Below are 23,419 nucleotides of genomic sequence, written 5' to 3' on the forward strand. Positions count from 1 at the left end.
GTGTGGGGTAGGGAAGAATGTTTCCTGTGGATGGAACAACATGCGGAGAAGGCTTTGGGGCAGAAACAAATGGATGAATGGGTGAATGAGGGACACATTTGAGTCCCTGAGAATAGAAAGAGATACACAGTGAATTCAGGAGTCCCTGGATGGTACAAATAATTAACACACTTGGCTGCTAACTGAAAGGTTGGAGGTTCAAATCTACCCAGAGGCCCCTTAGAAGAAAGACCTGGAGATCTACTTGTGGAAAATCAGCTACTGAAAGCCCTGTGGGGCACAGTTCTCTGACACATGGCGTCTCCATGAGTCCAAACAGACTCAGCAACTGTTTTTTGTTGTTGTTGTTGTTTTTTATAGTGGATTCAGGTTATATTTTGGCCAGTAAAGAAAAAAGGCCCGATGGGACTTTCAGTCACTATTGCTTACTTTGATGTACCCAAAAGAGAAAGAGCATTGAGTTAGAGTCAAAAGATCCAAGTTCCACACTGGATTTCCTTTACTAGTTGTACCATTTAGACAAGTCACTGTGCTTCAGCTTTCGTGTTCCTTTGTGGCAGGTGAGAGACATTTTCCACAGCGCCTTGGTGTCCTTCTGTAACCAGGCCTGGGCAATGAGGTCTGTCCTCCCTAACAGGCCAATCGAGAGGGCTTCACTGATTTTCTCAGTGGTATGTGTGTACCACCATGCTGGCTGAGCCCACTACACACTGTTCACAGTTTTAGAGCTCAAGCCAGCTGTGTTGGGATGCGGATGCAGAGCCCAAATCTAAGAACCTGTGAGGTTTCCTGGTCACTTTCCTGTTCTCTCTGAAACCCCTGGAGGCATTTGGAGGCTAGCCTCCTCACCCTTCCCTTCTTAAAGTTAAGAGATTAGAAATAATATCCTGTGTTTGGGTAGCACGTTCTAGCCAAGCCTCTCAAAGCCCTTTACAAACATCGGCTCCACATGGCAGCAGCTCTTGCCTTAAGAGTTGTTATTGCAAGAGACAGGAGGATCCAGGCCATGTCAGAGCCAAATATCAAAGTTAATCTGTGAATAAGGAGAAATGGAAAAATACTCCGATTCTAGGCTTCTTAATTCTGAAAAAATGCAACTCCAAACCATACGTATTCTCTTGAAGTTGTCTTTTCTTAAATATATTACCTGAAATATCACTCACAAATGTCTAGTATTTCCCACAACCCTAAACCAAATTTCATTATAAATTATATAACTTATACATAAATTGTATAACCTAAATTATGTAACTTCTTACTCTAAATAAATCCTTCTAATTATTCTTAGTTTAATATTAAGACCAAAAGATTCCAACCAAAAGCCCGAACCTACTCCCTTTGAGTCAATTCTGATTCATAGCAACCCTATAAACCAAAAAAACCCACTGCCGTTGAGTTGATTCCAACTCATAGCGACCCCACAGGACAGAGTAGAACTGCCCCATAGAGTTTCCAAGGAGTCCCTGGTGGATTTGAACTACCAACCTTTTGGTTAGCAGCCATAGCACTGAACCACTATACCACCAGGGTTTCCAACAACCCTGTAGGACAAAGTAAAACTGCCCCATAGGGTTTCCAGGACTATAATCTTTACAGAAGCAGACTGCCACATCTTTCTCCCTTGGAGTAGCTGGTGGGTTTGAACTGAGGAACTTTTTGGCTAACAGCCGAGCGCTTTAACCACTGTGCCACCAGAGCGCCTGACCAAAAGATAGTAAGGCAAAGACATTCCTTGCCATTGTCTGAATTTGCATACTTTGGAACATTCTCGTGACCTGTTGATTCACTTTAATCTTAAAGACAACATGACATACTACACGTCTCATGTTCCCAATAAATCTATGAGTTGTTTAGGCCAAGAAATGTCATTTGTCATTAAGTATGAGAAAGCCTACAAAGGTGGCAGAAGGAAGTGACGTTTATTGAGCCTACTACATGCTAGATAAGGTGCTAGTCACATTCACACACATTATCTCATCTAACCTCCCAACAACACTGTGATCTAGGCATTGCCTCCATTTTCTAAACGAAGAGATTGAGGGTCAGAGAGGTTAAATGACTTGCCCAAGTTTTGACCCCTACTCACTCTGCTTGATTCTGACTCAGAATCAAGAAACCCAAACTGGCCCCCTTTGCTATGATGAGGAAGGCTGCAGAGAAAGCAGGGAAATAAGACAGCATATAAAGGTTCAGCATTCATGGATTTATAAGGGTGTTTCCAGGTTATGGATGATAATTAGATTTTTAGGGAGATCGCCCTGACGTTTAAGCCTAGCCTATCTCTTCCATGGCAAGTTTGTTCCTTACTTCTCCTCAAAGCCCAGCTTCAGGGGTCTGTCAGTGAAGCCTTCATTGTGTTTGCTGAACTTCTTTTGATCTGAAATGGAAACCAGCTGTTGGAGAAACAGTACTAGTTTAAGATGTTGGCTTTGGCAGACACTTGGGCAGCTTTATTTTCCTCAGGATGGCCATGGGGATAGGAGACCAAACTACGTCTCAGCAGCAGTGATGCCTGGGGCACTTAAAATTCTTACTATCTTATTGGCATTTGTACCCAACAGTGTCTTGCACAGTTCCTGGCACACAGTAGGTCCTCAGTAAATGCTTGCTGAGTGGGTGAATTTCACGTCAGTTGTCATAGTGATTTTTCATCTGAGAAAGTCTAGTCTAAGAGTACAACCTTTGTGTCACTGAAGAAAGATTGGCTTCATTTTCCATTTCCATTAAAGTGGCTGAGATGCAGTTTTCCTAACCTTGGCCATGACTGTGCAGAATCAGAGGGGCTGAGGCATTAAGTATTTTCTCATGTAGTCTTAGCAAGTCAATGTTAATAATACATTTATAGTTTATCGGGTTTTGATTCTCCCTGGAAGTAGGAAGGAGGAAGACAAAAGAGTTTGCAAAATAAAATCAATAAAATAAAAATAGCTCCATGTAGAAGACTCTTTGGATGTCACTAGGTTTGTGCTTGATAAAGCTAATCTCTTGTTGAGAGGACAGAAGAGGAATGCCTAAATATGCTAGAGGAGAAACCAGGGTTTCCAGACTTCACTTAGCAGTGTGTAACCTTGGACAAGTCACTTAAATTCTCAAATCCTCAGCTTCCATACCTGCAAAGTGGAAATAATAATTCTCTCTCTCTCTCTCAGTGCCGTTGAGTAGAACCTACCTTTTAGGGTAGCTGTGAGGATTACGGGAGCCCTGGTAGGGCACTGGTTAAGAGCTTGGCTGCTAACCAATGCAATAATACCTCCTTTCCTAACTCAGGGTGGTTGAGAGGCTTAAATGAGACTAGAGCTATGACAACCATTGGCAACTTAAATGAAATTAAAGACTATTGCCCTCACTTTTCTATTAAATGGGGACCTAAGCCAGCAGGCCGACTTTTCCAGGTGCCAACTTGCTGTATTGCTGCAGTTTCTCAGGCTTTGTTTTGGGTGTTGGAGACTTTTAGGATTTAATTTCATCTTGAGCTAGTGGTACTCAGCAGGCCATTAAGATTCTGGTGACACAACTTGGTTGGAAGTCATTTCCACAGCTTTAGTTAAGACCCAAGCAGTGGCCTGGTGGTTAAGAGCTAAGGCTGCTTAACCAAAAGGTTGGCAGTTTGAATCCACCAGGTGTTCCTTGGAAACTCTATGGTGCAGTTCTACTCTGTCCTATAGGGTCACTATGAGTTGGGTTGACTCGATGGCAATGGGTTTTTTTGTTTGTTGGGTCTAACCTTGCTCTCTGTGCCTAAAATGGCCTATTGCTTTCGAAAGTGCAAGGAAAATAAAAACCACCTGCTGTCTCAAAATTCGAGGCCAAGGACCACTGTTTCATGTGAGAGGTTTATCAATAAGAGCTTAATATCAAGGAGCAGTTGGGGAAAGATGTGTGTGTGTGTGTGTGTGTGTGTGTGTGTGAGTGTACGTGTGTGTGAAGGAGGGAGGGTTTTTTGTTTGTTTTATTTTTGTTAACGTCTTCAGCCTATTTACGCTTTGAGAGAAAAGTTCGAGTTCTCTCGCCCATAAGATCAAACTCAGGACTTCTTACTGGTTTTTATTAACTCAAATAACTTCTGAATGCCACAGCCTCTACATTTCAAACATGGGATAAGTCACTGAAGGACAAGCTATGTGAATAGCAAGGTATGTTTATTTAAATCATATTTGTATATTTATAGTTTCAGCTTACTGTTTGTTTTCTCCTGGAAAATTTTATTTGCAAGTAAAACACTATGCAGGTTCATTTCACATGCTACCATACCTACCAATTAAAGAACTAGTGGAATAGAAAGGCATAAAAATTACAACCCTAGCTCTGAACAAAGTTTTTGGTTGGGAAAAAAATGGATGACACTAAATGGGGCCTAGGGGATTTCTTTTATCCTAGTTCCTTATAAACCGTCTAGCAAAAAGAACTGAACAAGGCCTACGAAACCTGAATAAATAACTCATTTCAATATTAAAAAAATGAAAAGTGTTATGTACGTATGTTAATGAGATATTTAAGATACTCCCACCAGGAGTATCCTAAATCCTGGGTGGATTTGGCCACGACCTGGACATTCATTAAGAAACAAGTAATTGCTAACAACAATGATAACAACAACGTGTGCACATAAAAACATACAATATATCAAACCCAAACTTCTCATCTACCATCAGGGAAGCGTGAATATTTCCTTCTTTTACATAACATTTTAAATTGAGTTTTGAAAGCTAATTCTTTACTGAAAATTCTAGGAAAAATCTTTCTGCAGACAAATTCCTCTTCATAGTTTTAGGAAATGTACTACAGCCAAGCTAAAAGCAATAACCCAAGCAGAGGGTGAAAACCATTTCAAATGGATTATGTTTCAAATGGATTAATCTGTATTAGTCATGCCAGAAAAACATCGGTCATTGCTTTGTTTTGGGCCTCACTTCGCTCTGAGATTAATGGTGAGCAGTCTTTAGGTACCTTCATTTTGAGCTCAGTTTTTTCTAGGGAGGAGTGAGAAGTAATAGAGATAGATTCTGCCCATGGAGGACAGTGGAGACTAGGGATATTCTCATCCAGTTGCCGTACCCCAAATGGGGAAAGTTGCATCTTGGAGCCTTTTCCCCTCTTTTCCAAGGAGTCCCGAGGCCCCTGCCCAGACCTCACTGTCAGAGTCACTCTCCCACTCGGGCCCCACCTACCCAACCTGCCAGGCACAGTTCTAGCAACACCACACAACAATGAATACTTCTTAGGAGCTTCCAGGATCTGCTTTCCAACTCTCACCAAAGAAAATGAAAAATAACTGACCTTCCCAACCATTCCCAAGTATTTTCTGAGGAACACAATGCTGTTGTCATTGGGTGCCGTCAAGTTGAATCCAACTCATAGCGATCCTACAGGGCGGAGTAGAGCTGCCCCATAGGGCTTCCTAGGCTGTAGTCTTTACGGGAGCAGATCACAAGGTCTTTTCTCCCGCGGAGCCACTGGTAGGTTCAAACTGCCCACCTTACGGTGAGCGGCCAAGAGCTTAACCATTGCACCACCAGGGCTCCTTGAAGAACAGCATATTCTCTTTAAAGGAATTGATTGTTTTTCAAAGGGCAGCCTTCCTAAATAAAAAAGAAGCGAAAGTACTGGGCTGGCAGATACAATTTTTTGATTGAAATTTACCTGTTTGAGCCAGACATTTGTCGTCATCAGCTGATTCTTCTCATCCTGAGAAAAATGACAAAGATATTCTCAAGTATGTCACGGAATTGTACAGGCAGAAATTGTTGAGAAGATGTAGGCTTGGTTATGTATATTTTCACCACCACCATAACAGCAGAAAAGATGTGAATTGAAACTAAAGGAAGATTTTTTTTTTTTTTTCAAACAGACCTCTCTTAGTGTTACCTTTGATTTGTTCAAAAGGATTCTCAAGAACTCTCCGATGGCATGTGATTCTAAAATAGTAAGCTTATTTTGTTTAAAGTGAAAAATAATAGCTCAAGCAAGTAACAGTTCATTGCGGTAATATTTATATAAAATTGTATAACCCAGAAGCCACTTTCAGGGTGCAAACCAAAAAACCAAACCCGTTGTGTCAAGTCTATTCCGACTCATAGTGACCCTATAGGACAGAGTAGATCTGCCCATTGGGTTTCCAAGGAGTGCCTAGGTGGATTCGAACTGCTGACCTTTTGGTTAGCAGCCGAATGCTTAACCACTCCGCCACCAGGTTTCCAAGGGTGTGAAGTAGAATAAAATATTAGCTAAATTGGAGGCACGCTAAGGTGAAGGGTCATGGAAGCACAACTTTGCGTGATTTTCTAGCAGGAATCCTGGGGCATTGGGCCAGCTGGGGCTGAATGGGGAGTGCATGGGGTATGAATGTCTGGTAAGGCGGGGGATTTGGGCAATACAGAAGGGTTGTTTTGGGACTTTGGAGTCTCTGGGTGATGTAAATGGTTAACATGCTCAGCTGCTATATGGAAGTTTGAATTCACCCAGAGGCCTGTCAGAAGAAAGGCCTGGCGATCTGCTTTTAAAAAATCGGCCATTGAAAATCCGAGGTACACAGTTCTACTCTGACACACGTGGGGTCACCCTGAGTTGGAATCAACTCAATGGCACCTGGTTTGGGTTTTAGGCTGGGACTTTGGGAGCCACAGCAGGAAGATTTTGCAGCATTGGGGAAGGAAAGTTCACTCATTTTCCCCAGGAACGCAATCATGGCAGAAGTGTGAGCCCAACCAGTGATAAGGTATGGGTGAGCTCAGGGAAAAGGTACGAGTCTGAAGGGGATTCAGGAAGGTGACGGGGTGCCCAGGTAGAGCAGCTCCAGGAATGGGAGAAGGGATGGCCTCAGGGCCCTCTGTCATCTCTGCCTGCAGGCGACCCCTGCCTGCCCCTTCCCACAGCTGGCTGAAGGAGGAGCCCAGGCTACCCTGTATCTCTCTGGAACCTGGCCTCAGCCTTCCCTTCTCTCCCACTCCCCACCCTGATGCTTCACCAAATCCGCTGGGGCAACTCACGTCACAGCAACCATATCTGCCCCCGGTGAAAAGGTCCCACACTAACAGCGTCGCAATGAAAATTTACCCCGCAACGCTCCACATACTTTCTTCGGGTCATTTCATGGCTTCTTGAGGCAGATATTTTCTCACAGTAAATTATTTTTAAAATTAGAAAAGCAGGCCCAGAGAAAGAAAACAAAACCAAATCTCAGACCCACAAACAGGTTCAGGAATGCAGATTCTTTTTAACGTAGGGCCAAGGATTACTCACCACGTCGACCAGCTGAGATATTTTCAATCCAAAATATACTTTTATGGTATCATTCGAATTTAATACAGGGCGAACCCATTTCTGATAACCTTGGAATAAATGTCTGAGGAGGGCATCTTCGTTTTCCACTACTGAACTGAATCCCGAAGTTTCTGTCAGAATTAAGAGGGAACCTGAATTAATGGGAGCGGCCTAATGGCTGGTTTAGCATCCTATGGTCTGAGTAGGGAAGTGGGGAGCTGAGTGTGGCAGAGGCCTTCATATATTTTTAAACAGCCTGCAGAAGTTTCCCGTGGCTGCCATAACAAATTACCAGAAACGCAGGCACTTGAAAGAACAAATTTATTGTCTCACGGTTCAGGAGGCCAGAAGTCTGAAGTCAGAGTGTTGGCAGGACCGTCCTCCCTCCAGAGCCTCTGGGGGAGAGTCCTTTGTTGCCTCATCCAGCTTCTGGTGGCTCCAGGCGTTCCTTGACTTGTGGCTGCATAAATCCATCTCTCTCTCCTTCTCCACATGACCATCACTTCTCTCTACTCCTCTTTTTTCTCTTAAAAGGACACTTGTCATTGGATTTAGGGCCCACCCTCATAATCCAGGATGAGCTCATTTTGAGATCCTTAATTACATCTGCAAAGACCCTTTTCCAAATAAGGTCACAATTACAGGGAGCTGGCATGGGCATATCTTTTGGGGGCGCCACCATTCAACCCACTGTACAGCTTAATTCAGTAAAGACAACTTTGAGTAGACAGCGTTCTCTTAACCCCATTCTCCATACCTACCTCCCCCACCACCACAAATGCACACAGCTAAAAATAGAATCGATGCTTTATCAAGATGTTTGTTCTCTCACAAGATTTTCTAACCATAGGGCCAACATCTTGACCCCAAAAGAATCATCTACAGCTGCCCCCCACCTGTGGTCTCACCTTAAATGCTTCCTCCTTACAGATGCGTTGGTTGTCTTGTGCTATTCTTTGTCATGGCATCCTATTGGTCTCCTTCATGTCCCTTATTTCTTTGTTATTGTCTTGAGCTCCATGATGGCAAGGGTGGTGTTAGTTCTATTTGACAACGCCTACCCAGCACCTAGAACAGTGCCTGGCACCCAGCATTGATATATATTTACCCTTTGTATATATATTAACTGCATGAATCAATGAACGGAGTATGTCAGGGCCTTTTTTTATTCACGAAGTCCCTGGGTGTCACAAAAGGTTAAGTGCTCAACTACTAACCAAAAGGCTATTGGTTCAAACCTACCCAAAGGCACCTTGGAAGAAAGGCCTGGCGATCTACTTCCAAAATATCAGTAATTGAAAACCCTTTGGAGTGCAGTTCTACCCTGACACACTGGGTTGTCATGACACGGAATTGACTCAACGACTCCTGGCTTGTTTTTTACCCCCATTTAGCACACATTCACTGAACACCTACCAGGTGCCATGCCCTGTTCTCTCGCTTTCTTCCTGGTGAAGCCTTCCTGTATGAAATCCCTTCTTGGTAAACAGCCAGGTTCTAGCACTTCTCAATCACAAAATGTGTGAGATCCCAACAAACACGCTCATTTCAATCTTTAATCCTCAAGCTGAGGAAATGCAGTCTAGAAATTTGTTCAGTTTCTTTTTAATGCCATACTATGAAATTTAAAACAAGAAAGCTTTTTTTTTTTTTAATACTGCTCTCTCCTTGTACAATCAGCACCCTACTTATATTCTATAGCAACTTGGCCTGCACCATACACTTTACTGTGGAAAGCCTTTTTTCCCACTGAGAGAAACACACAAAAGGCAATGATCACTTGCAAGACACACCCCCCCCCATATTTACCCAGTCAGAATCCAAACATTGTTTCAAAGTAGCACACACTCCTTCTAGGTGCATGGCATTTTCCTAAGAGCATTTTACAAAGAGAGTAGCAACGACAGCAGCAGGAGAGACAGCCTCTCCAGGTGGACGATGAGGTGGGGAAGGAGGGCTGAGTGCTCTGGCTGGACCCCACCTCTTCCTCTTCCACTCAAGAAAGCACTTTAAAATGAAAATGAGTGGTAGAGGGATAGCTTTATATTTGTGTTTATTTATTTAAAAAGTTAGCCACTCCCAAACTTTGATACTTCAACTATTATTAGTAACCAGAGCTACATCGAGAAGGGCAGCTGGCCAGCTGCCAGGCATCCATCTGCAAGGGCCCCTAAAACCTTACAGGAAATGTAGGGAGAGGGAGGGAATTGAAATTCCCCAAACCTTCTTAGGGAAGAGGTGTTCACTGGCTCAGGAGGAAATTCTTGAAGGCATCCTTGACTTCTCTCTTTTTCTCCTTTTCCACATCCGCTCTTAACTTCCTCTAAAATACATCCCAACTCTGACTGCTCCTACTTCCTTCACTGCTACCACCTAATCACTAACTACATTCTCTCTCTCTTGGGTTATGGTACTGACCTTCTAATTGCTTCCTCTCTTGCCCCTTTAAACCCAGTAGCTACAGTGGTTTTTTTTTTTAATAATATTTAATTGTGTTTTTGGAGAAGGTTTACACAGAGGTTTAGGTTCCCATTCGACAATTTCTACATAAATTGTTCAGTGACATTGGTTACATTCTTCACAATGCGTGAACATTCTCATTATTTCTGTTCTGGTTGTTCTGTTTCCATTAATCTAGTCTCCCTGCCTGCTTACCTTCTCATCTTTGTTTTAAAGTAATTGCTGACCATTTGGTCTCATATAGATGATTTTTTAAAGGAGCAAAGTACTCACAGGTGATATTCATTATTTTGTGAGCCAATCTGTTATTTAGCCTAAAATGTGACCTCAGGGGCTAGTTTCAGTTCAAGGTTTAAAGAGCATCTCAGGGCTATAATCCCAGGGAGTCCTCTAGTCTCAACTGGTCCAGTAAGTCTGGGCTTTTTCAGAATTTGAGGTTCTGTTCCACATTTTTCTCCCAGTCTACCAGGATCCATCTATTGTGACCATGATCAGAACAGTGGGTAATAGTAGCTGGGTTCCATCTAGTTCTTCTGATCTTGGGATATATGAGGTCATGGTTCACGAAGACTATTAGGCCTGTAGACTATTTTCTTCCTCGAGGCTTTGGTTTCCTTCTTTCTCTTTTGCTCTGGATGAGAAGAGACCAATAGTTGTATCTTAGATGGCCACTTAGCAGCTTTTAAGACCCCAGACACTATTCACCAAACTAGGATGTAGAACATAAACTTTATGAACTATTATGCCAATTAACCAAGTTGTCCCATGAGACTATGGTCCTAGGCCTTCAAACTCAGAAAACCAATCTCATAAGGCGTTTGGTTATGTCTAAGAAGTGCCCATAACTATGTTCCCTAAGTGCTTGATCATATATATGGATATAAATATATATGCATACACATATACCTCATTCAGTGTAGAACAATCTTTTAAAAACAGCAGAGAGTTATGTCAGTTCCCTGCTCAAACCCTCTGAATGCCTTCCCATCATAATTAGAAGAAAAAAATTCCCAAGTCCTTACCATAATCTCCCAGGCCCTATTCAATGTGGCCCTGCCTACCTCTCGCCCTCTGCTACTGGCCCTAACCAACCCCTCCTCCCTAGTCCCTCAGGCCTATCTTCTCTTTCTCAGACATGCCCTTAGAAAGCCCCATAGTTTGTTCCCACACTTTGGTCCAGTCTTTGCTCAAGTAACAAAAACCAGTCGTTGTCAAGTTAATTTTGGTTCACGGCAACCCCGTGAGTGTCAGAGCAGAACTCTGCTCCCTAGGGTTTTCATCCTGTGACCTTTGAGAAGAAGGTCTCCAGGCCTTTCCTCTGAACTGCCTCTGGGTGGATTCAAACTGTCCACTTTTTGATTTGTAGCCGCTTAATCTTTTGCCCACCCAGGGACTCCATCCTTCCAGATTCCAAAAAAAACCAAACCCACTGCCGTCAAATCGATTCTGACTCATGGCAACTTATAGGACGTAGTAGAACTGCTCCACTGGGTGTCCGAGGCTGTAAATCATTACGGACAGACTGGCACATCTGTCTCCCATCCTCACTGATTACCCTCTCTAGAAATCTCTCCCCACCGTCTATCCCCCATTGTAATTTACTTCCCATCAGAGCACCTTATATTGCATGGTTTTTGTTTAGTGTCTGTCTGCCCCATTAGAAAATGCTAGCTCCATGAAGGCAGGCTTTGTCTTGTTCACTACTGTATCCCAGCTCCGTAGCTGCTGAGCAAATAGTCGCTGAGTAAACAACCACTTAAATAACAATAGGAGTTAGCTGCTTGGCTTTTGTTTCTGTAGAGCAGCCTTGAAGAGTTTGGGCCAGAGCCAAATTGCTGAGGACAAGAGAGAAGCAGTGAATGTCACAGCTGTCCCCTTTCTCTGGCCTTCCCCTGCAGCAGGCAGCCCCTCCTCAGGGAGTCCTGTTAAAAGGATACCATGCGGACACTGCTACTTCCTGCCATTCTCCGGTTCTTCCTTGATAACAGACGCTAAATTGGTTCAGGGTAAGAGATAGGAGCCCTGGTGGTGCAGTGTTTAAGCGCTGGGCTGCTAACTGAAAGGTCAGCGGTTTGAACCTACCAGCTGCTCCATGAGAGAAAGATGTGGCAGTCTGCTTTACAGCCTTGGAAACCCTGTGGGGCACTTCTACTCTGTCCTGTAGGGTCACTATGAGTTGGAATTGACTTGATGGCAATGGGTTTGGTTTTCTGGGGGGGTTAAGAGATAGATAGATAGACAGATAGATACATCTAGATAGCTAGCTGCCATCCAGTCAACTCTGACTCATGGACCTCACATACAACAGAATGGAATGCTGCCCAGTCTTGTGCCATCCTTATGATTACTGGCATACTGGAGTCCATCATTGCAGTTATTGCACCAATTCATCTCACTGAAGGTCTCCATCACACCCATTGGACCTCTATTCACCGAGCAAGGTATTTTCCTCCAGCAATTGATCCCTTTTTTTTTTTTATGACATGTCTAAAGCGAGTAAGTCAGACAATATTCTGTTGTGAGCTGTAAAGTTTCCATTGCCTGATTTTTGGAAGTAGATAGCCAGGCCTTTCTTCCTGGTCTGCCTTAGTTTGGAAGCTTCAACATCACAGCAACATGCAAATCATCATATTACAACAAATTGAAAGATGGGTAAGAGGGTCCCTGTCATGGATTGAATTGTGTCCCCCCCAAAATGTGTTTATTGTGTCGTTGTCCTCCATTTTGTGATTGTAATTTTATGTTAAAGAGGATTAGGATGGAATCGTAACACCCTTACCCAGGTCACATCCCTAATCCAATGTAAAGGGAGTTTCCCTGGGGGTGTGGACTGCACCACTTTTTATCTCTTAAGAATAAAAGGGAAAGGGAAGCAAGCAGAGAGAGGGGACCTCATACCACCAAGAAAGCAGTTCTGGGAGCAGAGCACATTCTTTGGACCCAGGGCCCCTGTGCTCAGAAGCTCCTAGACCAGGGGAAGATTGATGTTAAGGACCTTCCTCCAGGGCTGACAGAGAGAGAAAGCCTTCCCCTGGAGGTGACGCCCTGAATTTGGACTTGTAGCCTACTAGACTGTGAGAGAATAAATTTCTCTTTGTTAAAGCCATCCACTTGTGGTGCTTCTGTTACAGCAACACTAGATAACTAAGACAGTCCCTTAAAATATTCAGCTTCTCAGGCTCCCTTACAGTTAGGGATGGCCATGTGACACACTTGTGGCCAGTTAAGATACAAATGAAAGCCATTGACTGGGTTTACAGAAAAAATTACTAAAGATGACAGACTCAACCCAATAAACATCTCAGCTTTCACTTTTTGTCTTTTACCTTTCCCCCTTCTTCCTGCCTAGAACTGAGACGTGATGTTCAGAGATTTGGCAGTCCAAGTATCTTGCCAGCCTGATGAGAGCCCCCCACACACAATACAACAAAAGACAAAAGAGACTGGGTCCCTGATAGCTTTGTGGAGCTGCCACCCCAGCCTTGGGCTGCATGCCTCCAAATTTCTTGGTGTGTGAGAAAAACAATCCCCTGTTTGGTTAACTCAATGTAGCCACGTGCGTCTGAAGGCAGTGCTAACTGACACTGGCACCAAGGTAGTAGCCTGCTGAGGGGCCAGATTACTGACCTTCTTTGAGGGCCCATGTGCCCCAGTTCATCCCCATTAGTACAATGGACTTACGACACTGTCTGTAACCGACCAAGACATTCAAGGGGGACTAAAGACAACTGAATAATGTCTGCACCGACCAACCCACCCCCCAGCCCCACACACGGGCTTCTTAGCACATTCGCGGCATGAGAATTTGGAGCATGAGAGGGTGTGTCTGAAAAGGAGCAGGCACCACACCTCTGAACTCCCTTGCCTGGAGAGAAAAATTTACATCATTTTGAAGGGAGGTTCAGTTGTGTATCGGGAGGGCCAATCTAAATTTATGACGTTGATATCCCCAGCATTTGCCACCCCCAAAGCCATACCCTCCATGGGGGTATTCTGTTCTTCACCAGGACCTAAGGAGAAATGTCAGATGGTGTCCTCTGTCTGAATCAAGGAAGAAAACCCATGAATCTGTACTGACCAAAACAGACCTTACCAACAACAACAACAACAAAAAGCCAAAGGTGTAATGCTTTCTGACTAACATCTTCAAGCTTCCTGAACCTTCCCAAAATAGAAGCTGAAGTCACTGAGGTTACTGAAGCAGATTTAGAGGGCAGGCCTGGAAATGGTCATGATTTGTCCTTCTTCTGAAATAGAGCATTATGGAGAAGGGCAGGCATTTCTCACAGTTGATTCTTTGAGCCAAGACTTGCATAAATATTTGATATTTGATGAATGAACAAATGTATGTGCAAATGAACAAAAGGCCATAGGGGGCGCTCTCTATGCCCCTGGGGCAGGAGGCAGAATGACTCTGGTTCACTGCTCTAATGGATGGAAGATCACAGATATGCTCAGGATTTCCAGGACAGGTGGTCTTTGTTTTAAGAAATAAGTGGATTCCTGAAAAGTTGCAAATAGATTTATATTTTAAATTAATTAGAGACCAGCGTTTTAAGATACATTTCAGTGATCCATTGGCAAAGGAAGAAATTGCCCTTGGAATATGAGTGACCCTCCACTGTGGCTGGGTCTCTTTGGGAAGCTTGGATTTCCCAACGTCAGCCATCCTAAAAGGGAAGAGTTACGGATTGAATTGTTTCCCTCAAAAAGATATGGTGAAGTCCTAACCCCTGGTACACGTGTACATGACCTTGTTGGGAAATAGAGTCTCTGAAGGTGTTATTCGTTAGGTTAACATGAGGTCATACTGAAGTAGGGTGGGTCCTAGTACAACATGACTGCTGTCCTTATAAAAGAAGAGTCAGAGAGACACAGAGACACAAAGAACGCCACGTGATGATGAAGGCAGAGATTGGAATTATGCCACAGCTGCAAACCAACAAATGCCTGCAGCTACCAGAGGCTGGAAGAGACAAGAAAGGATCTTCCCCTAAAGCCTTCAGAGAGGGCATGGTCCTGCCGACACTCTGAATTCAGACTTCTAGCCTCTAAAACTGTGAGACAATGAATTTCTGTCATTTTAAGCCACCCAGTTTGTAGTACTTCATAAAGGCGGCCCTAGGAAACTAATATAGGAGAGATGGGAGAACACAGGTATTCATAAATAATTTCAACACCAATTAAAGAGGAAAAAGAAGTGAAATGATAAAAAAAAAAAAAAAAAGCTAAGACAATAGGGCTGGAAAGAAACCAGGAAATCATCTAGCCCGTCATTTTACAGCAGAAGCTACTGGCGAAAGGGGAAGTGACTTGTGCAGGGTCACCCAGCTGAGTGTCGGGTGTGGTTTCCTAAAGCTTAGGTCAGCGACTTTTCCACCATCCTATAGTTCTTTGACGGGAGCCCTGGTGGTGCAGTGGTTAAGTGTTATGGCTGCTAACCAAAAGGTCGGCAGTTCAAATCTACCAGCTGCACCTTGGAAATCCAACGGGGTAGTTCTACTCTGCCCTGTAGGGTCGCTATGAGTCAGTATAGTTTTTTGAGGACTCAGGGGGCCAAACGACGGTTACTTCCACTGAGGTTTTCTTTTTTTTTTTCTAAATACCACATAAAAATTGTTTAAACAATTCAGGATCATTGCTTTTTAGTTGTTGCTGTGTTGTTGTTAGCATTATATTTTCCAAAATGCTTTACGGTTGTTTAAAACAAGCTATTACCTGGAAGACTGATTTTCTAAAGCCAGGTCACAAATAATATTTGTTTGGTCGTAGGGAGACACTCAACAATGGTGATGGTGTCTCCCTTTGCTGTAGTGGGCACCTGCAGTGTTTTGTTCTGGGGCCTCTCAAGGGGGCGCCCCTCTGCGGTATTCTTCTTGGGGGTGGACGCCCAAAGCTTTGCACTGAAGGACTTCTGCTTAAATTTTGACCAGAGTTTCCCCACATTTCCTTGCTTTAAATACGGCTCTACGCCTGCCTCTCCCCCCGGCCCTACACACTTGGTCCAACGCACCATCTTCAGAGGTTGCTGAAGCCTATGACTATCTCTTTTTAGTAAAAATACCAACCAACATGGAGGCGGCGCAGGACTTGGCAACGTTTTGCTGTGTTATACATAAGGTCTTCATGAGTCGGAGCCCACTAGACGACAACAAAAACAACAAGAGGAACAACGTTTTCATAAAAAAGGAATTTCAGTGTTCCCCTAAATTCCAGTTCTCCCCTTTTCTCTCCTCTCCCTCTTCTCCTTGCTTAATCTTTGTCTCATTCTTCTTTGTCAGAGTATTTCCTTTGGGAGCAGACAGGCAACTCCACAGGCAGAGGGCGAAAACCATGGAGGGCAGAATGAGGGCTTCAGACAGGCAGAAAGGGAGGGAGAGGGCGAACACTCTGGCTGATTGTTTCTTTCCTCCACCTGGGACTCAGGCCTGCCCGTGCTCCAGGAGAGCTCCTGCTCTCTGCTCAGAAGCCCACCCGAGTCTCTTGCCAAATTCGGTAGAAGGAGAATCCCACAAGTATTTATTTAACATTGAGAGGCCCTGGGCTCAGATTCAGAGAAAGGAATTCTGGTCCTGACTCCCAGCTGTGTGCTCTTAAGCCATTTAACCTCTCCCAATCAAAACAGGGAGTGGATGGTTTCTAAGGCCCCATGCGGCTTGCGTACCCTGTGCTTCTAGGATCTTTGTGTCCGTGAAACGGCTACACAATGTGGCCTATTAATGCCAGATATTTGTTGTGCCAAAGGGACAAAAGAGAGCCCAAGTTTAAGATGGGTGATTGATTGCCGAACAGCCCTTCACTCCTGACTGCCATCTGTTGGAACAGAGAAAGCATCCAGAGAAAGGTAACTGAAGCCATCAAGGGGGCAGTGAGGGTTCGGTGGTAGAATTTTCACCTTCCATGTGGGAGACCTGGGTTCGATTCCCAGCCAATGCACCTTACGCACAGCAACCACCATCAGTGGAGGCTTGTGTGTTGCTTTGATGCGGAACAGGTTTTAGTGGAGCCTCCAAACTTAGATGGACCAGGAGGAAAGCCCTGGCAATCTCCTTCTGAAAATCAGCCAATGAAAACCCTATGATCCAGCATTTCCACTCTCCCCCAACTACCCCCTCCAAAAAAAAAAAAAACATCCTATGAGCACAATGGTCTGATACCAGCCCATCACGGGGATGGTGCAGGACTACACAGGGTTTTGTGGTGCGTGGAGTCACGGTGAGCCAGGGTCTGACTAGATGGCAGCTAACAACAATAACAAAAGCTATCAAGGGATAGTGGAAACCCTGGTGGAGTAGTGGTTAAGTGCCACGGCTGCTAACCAAAAGGTTGGCAGTTCGAATCCACCAGGCGCTTCTTGGAAACTCTGTGGTGCAGTTCTACTCTGTCCAATAGAGTCGCTATGAGTCGGAATCGACTTGATGGCAATGGGTTTGGGTTTGATCAAGGGATAAGAGAGGACTCCATCTAGGGGGCCAGGACTCTGTCAACCCCAGTCAGTGGAATTGTGAGAGATTTGGATGAGGTGCCCAGTACCAGCTTGAGGGGGAAAAAAAACACTTTTTTTGGACAAAAAACACTTTTTGGGGGAGCCTAAGACTTGACCTTTTGGTCTCTTTCCTCTTCTTGATCAGGTCTCCTTACTTCGGGCTCTCAGCAACCCCTGCTCTCTCCCTAACCCCTTATCAACACCCACTTTCAGCAAGATTTTGACAAACTCCTTCACACTGAGGTATAAGTAACTAGTAAGACTTAATAGATGGAAACTTCCATGATGATTTATGGATTTACTAACAATAATGCCATTGTTTATCCTTGGCCAAGAGAGTAAAGAAGTAACTGAAGAATTTCAGACCTCAGCAAGTATGGTTCTCAGGGGGGTATCTGTGGTTTTGACACTTTTTAATATATTTTAGTTTTGCCCTCTGTTACCACCCCCTCTCCCAAAAAAGCATACTACAAATATGAGAGCCTCTTTTGTCAACACAAAGAGCCAGCCTGAAGGGTGGAATCAAATAATAAATATTTAATGAGTTCTTGCTAGCATCACGGTTTCTTAGACTGACTTGGTTTTGTTCTCACTTGCACCCCCATACACTGGAACCATGCCTAGGATACAAAAGATACTCAGTAAATATTTAGTGAATGACTGAGTAATGAATAAACGTAAGTCATCATGTAGTAACAGTGGTAGGAAAATGCATTCGATACAGCCTCTGCTTTCTGGGAGCAGACACAAACAAGCAAGCACAAATTAACATTATGAGAGAGGTCTTACCCCTATATACGGTTAACCTTTCCACCAAAGCCAGGAATATAAAAATGTGGGGTTGCCCCTTGTCATTTGGAAAAGTTAGTTCCATGTAACAAAAAGAAATAATTTTCTAGTGTAGCCGCTGTGGAAAATAGTTTGGCAGTTCCTCAAAAAGTTACACATAGAACTACCATATGACCCAGCAATCCCAATCCTAGGCATATACCCGAAAAACTTGAAGGCAGGAACGCAAACAGAAACCTGTACACCAGTGTTCCCCACGGCACTGTTCAACTATTCACGATAACCAAAAGGTAGAACCAACCCAAGTGTTCATCAACAGACGAACGGTTAAACAAAATGCGGTGCATACATGTAATGGGATATTACTCAGCTATGAAGAGAAATGAAGTTCTGATACATGCTACAACCTGGATGAACCTTGAAAACATTATGCTGCGTGAAATAAGTCAGTCACGGAAAGGCAGACACCGTATGGTCCCACTTATAGCTGGGAAATATCTGGACTAGGCAAAATGTATAGAGACCAAAGTTTATTAGTGGTTAGCCAAGGTGGGAGGGAGGTGCAAAGTGAAAGTCGTTGCTTAGGGGGCACAGAGTTTCTGTTAATGGTGGTGGAATAATTTGGAAATGGGTAGTGATGATGGTTGCCCAACATGAAGAGTGTAATCAACGTCACTGAGTTATACATGTATAAAATGTTGAATTGGCAGATGTTTTGTTATATATTTGTATTTACCACATATAAATTATAAAAATATATGTATTCACCACAATAAAACAATTAAAAAAAAAACTATTTACAGTGGTAGTTAAGATTAAGAACGTAAGGAAAGTTGTCAGATCTAAAATATAAATAGACTTCGAAGGACCTGAAAATGTTCACAGATGGGAGAGTTATTACGTAGATCTATTACAGATCTATTATAGATCTATACGGCTCAGTGTACATTCCCAAACCCTTGCAGCCTACATCACGGAAAATGAGTACCAGGTTCTCCTCCAATTCCAATTTTCTTATGTAACCATTACTGTGCATAGGCGGCAATGAAACCTTGAACCCTGACAGTTTATGCTAAAAAAAAAAGAAGGGTAAGAGCCAATTCTTTCAAAATGCATACCATTCTCTCATAAATTAAGGAAGAAAAATATTAGAAAGATGTATATTAATTGTATGCCATAAAAAAATACTGGTGATTATTTTTACGATTGGCTAACTGCATTTAAGACTTTGTAGAAAGCAAATTCAGTAATATTTGAAAGTGGGTTTGATGCTCTCTGCACTTAAAAATTACTTTGTTTGTTTCCAGGATGAGGAAAGGCTAAGTTTTTAAAGATATGATAATGTCTAGGTGTGTCTCATGGTCCTATGACTTCTAAAGCTAGATTTGTTTCTGGAGTTGGACAAATCCATCTCAGCGCCTCCAGTTCTTCGCCTGCAAACTGCACACTCGATTGTGGCAAAAATACTAAGGAGAAATAAATACAAATTGCTGTGGAATGGTGTTGCCCTTTCCCCTTCTGGCTCCTGACTTTGGAAGGTCTCTGGTATAATGGGAAGAGCTTTCTGTTCTGTTACATAAAAACGGAGGACTCCAAAACTCAGAAACCTGGCAGGTAGAAAGGATCACTGTTGGTAGACTTTCCAGTATTTCCTGCCTCTTTTGTCTTTCATTCCGTTTCCCTTTCTCTCCTTCTCTCCTTTTATTCCCATTTGTCCTCTTTCCCGATCAAGCAAGAATTCCCCTATTATCAGCTGGATAATGTCCCTTTAAAACAAACACATGTCCAAAGACATTTGACAAATATTTTCTGTTTGTGAGATATGAGCATACTAAGTCAGACTACATACACAAATTTACTAAAGTATTTTTTTAGTTATATAGGTCTACAGCATATATTGGACAAAATTAAATGTCTACACACAGATACAGTGACTATTAGCAGACAGAATACAAAAATGTTGATAGAGTTCATTTCTGTGCTAAATATTTTAACAATTCTCTGAGTAACATTCGGTACATTCAGTAACATTTTTCCTGCTTCTATATTTGCCCACCAAGCTAAGAACAAAATAAATGATAGAAGCATAAACACGATGGAATTCTTAGATAAGATTTCTTTTGCAATATACAGATTTCACAGCATTACTTACACGATTCACTTTTTAAAAGTTCTCCTGCAGAGATCTATAGATTACATTTTATATTTCTAACATTATCAACATCATCACGGTTTTGCCTCCCTTGCTTAAAACGTAATTCTATAATGACAGTTTTGACTTAGTTGAACTTGAACTTACCTGAAGCACCAAGGACAACAAGCACCAGCATAAAATCTGGCAGCATCATGATGTCAGTTTTAGAAAGATAATTTCTTCCTTTTTAACAGCAGAGTATTTCCATTGTAAAAGGGGTTTTCAGTAAGAAAAGGCGGTGGTTTAAAGTCCAAAATGGAACCCAAGGGGAAAGTAGACACCTAGACTGGGGTAGAATAGCTCTCAAGCCATCTCCCATCAGTGTGATGTTTCATAAAGTACACTTCATTGATTTCCACTCAGCTGTCAGATCGTGTAGGTCTAAAAAATCTCTCTGGGTCCTAACTCCTGACTTATTAATTTACTCACACAAAGAGACGCAGGACAGTAGAGAAAGTCTGAACCTGCAACTTACCGAATGTTCTGTGGTGTTTTTCTTAGGGTTGGAGATCTGTGTAAAAGAGAAAAAAAACGCGTCTTATAACACCTATTATGGAAGTTAGCAAGAAGTTTCTCGTACACGCTGTTCCTCTATCATCTTTGCATTTTGGATGTGGAGCTTAGAAGTAATGAATATGTCCATTAGCTTCCTTGTCCAATGGTTTTCAAAGGTTTTAATGCCTGAGCATCCTCTGTGGTTCCCTGAAGCCCTCCCAGTTCCATCTTATTGTTTCTACAGGAGAAAATGTGATGGGATTTTCATCTTATTTTGTTTTGCTTATGAAACTGGCCAACTGCTAATGCCACCCATTCTGTGTTTCATGGGCTATACACCTCCAGGGGGCCCTTAATAAATGCAAATCAAATGAACGCGTAAGTGTAAGATTTATGGCTAGATAGGGGAAGGATTCGCTGTGTGGTGCAAATGGTTAACACACTCTGCTGCTAACCAGGAGGTTGGAGGTTTGAGTCCAGCCAGAGGTGCCTCAGAAGAAAGGCCTGGAGATCCACTTCCGAAAAACCAGCCACTGAAAATCCTGTGGAGCACAGTTCTCTGACACACGTGGGGTCACTATGAGTCGGGATGGACTTGATGGCAACTGATACTGGTTAGATAGAAGAGAGGGGCAGGTGGGAGCACAGAGTTACCTGGATAGGGATAGAGAGAGCCAAATATTCCAGGACACTGATGAACTCAACTTTTGCAACAGTGGTTTAGTTCAATTTTAAAATGTCTCGATGATATCTCATTAAGCCTCCACTGTATGTTCAGTAAGGTACCTCCATTCCTTCCTTGTGCCCCGCCTCTCAGGGCTCCCGACAACAAGTACAGACAGACCTCTCCCACAGAGCCCCTCACCCCATATTGTTGTTTACTCATTTGTGTCCCTTACCAGTCCATGAGCTCTGGAGGACAGGGTCGTGTTCTTTTATTCCTATGTTCCCAGTGCCTACCACATGTAAATACTTTAAGAATAATAGTTGAATGAAAGGAGAAATGCAAGAATGAGACATTGATTGCCTATCCATCTAAATTGTATTCTAGGCCTGCTGTTGAATTTACAACAGTCTCAAAAATAAATTAGCCAGGTAATGTAGGAAATATCCCATTTCTTTATTTTCAATAAATTAAGTTAATGATATATCTGTTCTACATTTCCCCCCTTTTGATCAGGATTCACCTACATAATCTTTTCTCAAGCACTGCGTAATGGCACCAGGCCCCATCCAGGGCTTTTGGTCTCATGACAAAGGAGAGTTGTTCATGGAGGCAATTACCCACACGTTCCATTTCCTCTGACTTTTTGGAGTCATTGAAGCTGGATGAACCCCCAAAACTATTGCCCTGAGATAATCTTTAAACTTTAAACCAAAAATATTCCCTGAAGTCTTCTTTAAACCAAATAACCATTTAACTTAACTAGTAAAGAATGTGTGCCTTGAGCTCTTTTGAGAACTATCTATATGGGATCAAATCAACAATAGCAACTCAAAAGATTAGATAGGAAACTTAAGGCACAGTGAGCTTATATTAACGGGGGAGGAACAACTCAGAAAAGGAGGGTGCGAATGGCTGCACAGCTTGAGGAATGTAATCAGTGTCACTGAATTGTACATGTAGAAATTGTTGAAGTGGTGTATGTTTTGTTGCATATATTCTTAACAACAACAAAAAATTAATGATGTCTCCACTGAGCTGACAGGAAATTCAATCTCTGTCATGACAGGGGCTCCATCCCCTTCTGTAGGGAAGAAAAAGAATCTGGAAGGCTTTTATGGTCTCCACTAGATAGGATAGGGACTCTAGGCTCCAGGCCACCTTGACCACAGGAGATGGACTCAGTGGCCAGCCTACATGGTCCATTGGAATTGGCAACTCTGCTACTCTGTGCTGACCTGAGGCTCAGGACTCTGCCAAGACCGGAAGCCTCTGTCATAGGTTCCAGTCTCTCTGAGCCTCCACACAACCACTCTCTTCTGAGGACTGCACCTCTCCAGGGTGCTGCCAGTGAGATTTAGTCCCAGCTGCTGGGAAGACATTTAAGTCACGGGAAGGTCTCACCTGTCTCCCTAAATAGCCGCCTTCCCCTCTGGAAGGAGCTCACCTCTTCTCCATCCTGCTCTAGAAACTGCAAATAATCTTTGCCGCGAGGTCAGGGTTTCCATGAAAGCGGACATCAAACAACCAGGGAGAGAAGTTGTCTTTAAACAGCTTCCTCCTTTGGTCTCTACAGACACAAGGAGCCTACTTCCCTTCTTGGAAAAGGAAGAAAACCACACAGTAAACAAAACACCAATTTATTTCTCAGAAAGTTATCGTGCCCCAAGCCAGGGGTGCTCTCTCCCTCACATGCTCTGTCACCAGTGAACATTCGCTGGGCAGCTGCCTGGCTGTGGTTCTAAGTCCATCAAGGCAGGAACCATCAGAAAGTCTCTGTTACCTATGGAACCCATTGCAGATGATTTGATTCCAACTCAGAGCGACCCTATCGGACGGCTTAGAACTTGCCCCATAGGATTACCAAGGAGCAGTTAGTGGATTTGAACTGCCAACCTTTTAGTAAGCAGCCAAGCTCTTAACCACTGTACCACCAGGGCTCCATTACCTACGGAGACATAAATAAAAAAAAGTATTCTAGAACCCTAAGTAAAACCCCTGCTAGTCCATCACTGACCAAATGTTGTCCTTGTGTGGAAGAGTGAGCTTTCTCATCCTGAGGGCTCAGGCG

At 43.2% G+C, this 23,419-nt stretch overlaps 1 protein-coding gene across 1 annotated transcript in view; it reads right to left on the reverse strand.

Annotated features, from left to right (window-relative positions):
* CHRNB3 (cholinergic receptor nicotinic beta 3 subunit) overlaps positions 1-20,343 on the reverse strand; it is a 37,920-nt gene extending 17,577 nt beyond the window's left edge. The window contains exons 1-3 of the mRNA XM_010592546.3: positions 20,295-20,343; positions 7,240-7,391; positions 5,641-5,685 (exon numbers count right to left, since the gene is read on the reverse strand). Coding sequence (XP_010590848.2) covers positions 5,641-5,685; positions 7,240-7,391; positions 20,295-20,343 — 246 coding nt within the window. The remainder of the gene's footprint in view (positions 1-5,640; positions 5,686-7,239; positions 7,392-20,294) is intronic.
* Positions 20,344-23,419: the final 3,076 nt, after the last annotated feature.

This window comes from Loxodonta africana, chromosome 19 (assembly GCF_030014295.1).
Source record: "Loxodonta africana isolate mLoxAfr1 chromosome 19, mLoxAfr1.hap2, whole genome shotgun sequence".
Classification (NCBI taxonomy): Eukaryota; Metazoa; Chordata; class Mammalia; order Proboscidea; family Elephantidae; genus Loxodonta; species Loxodonta africana.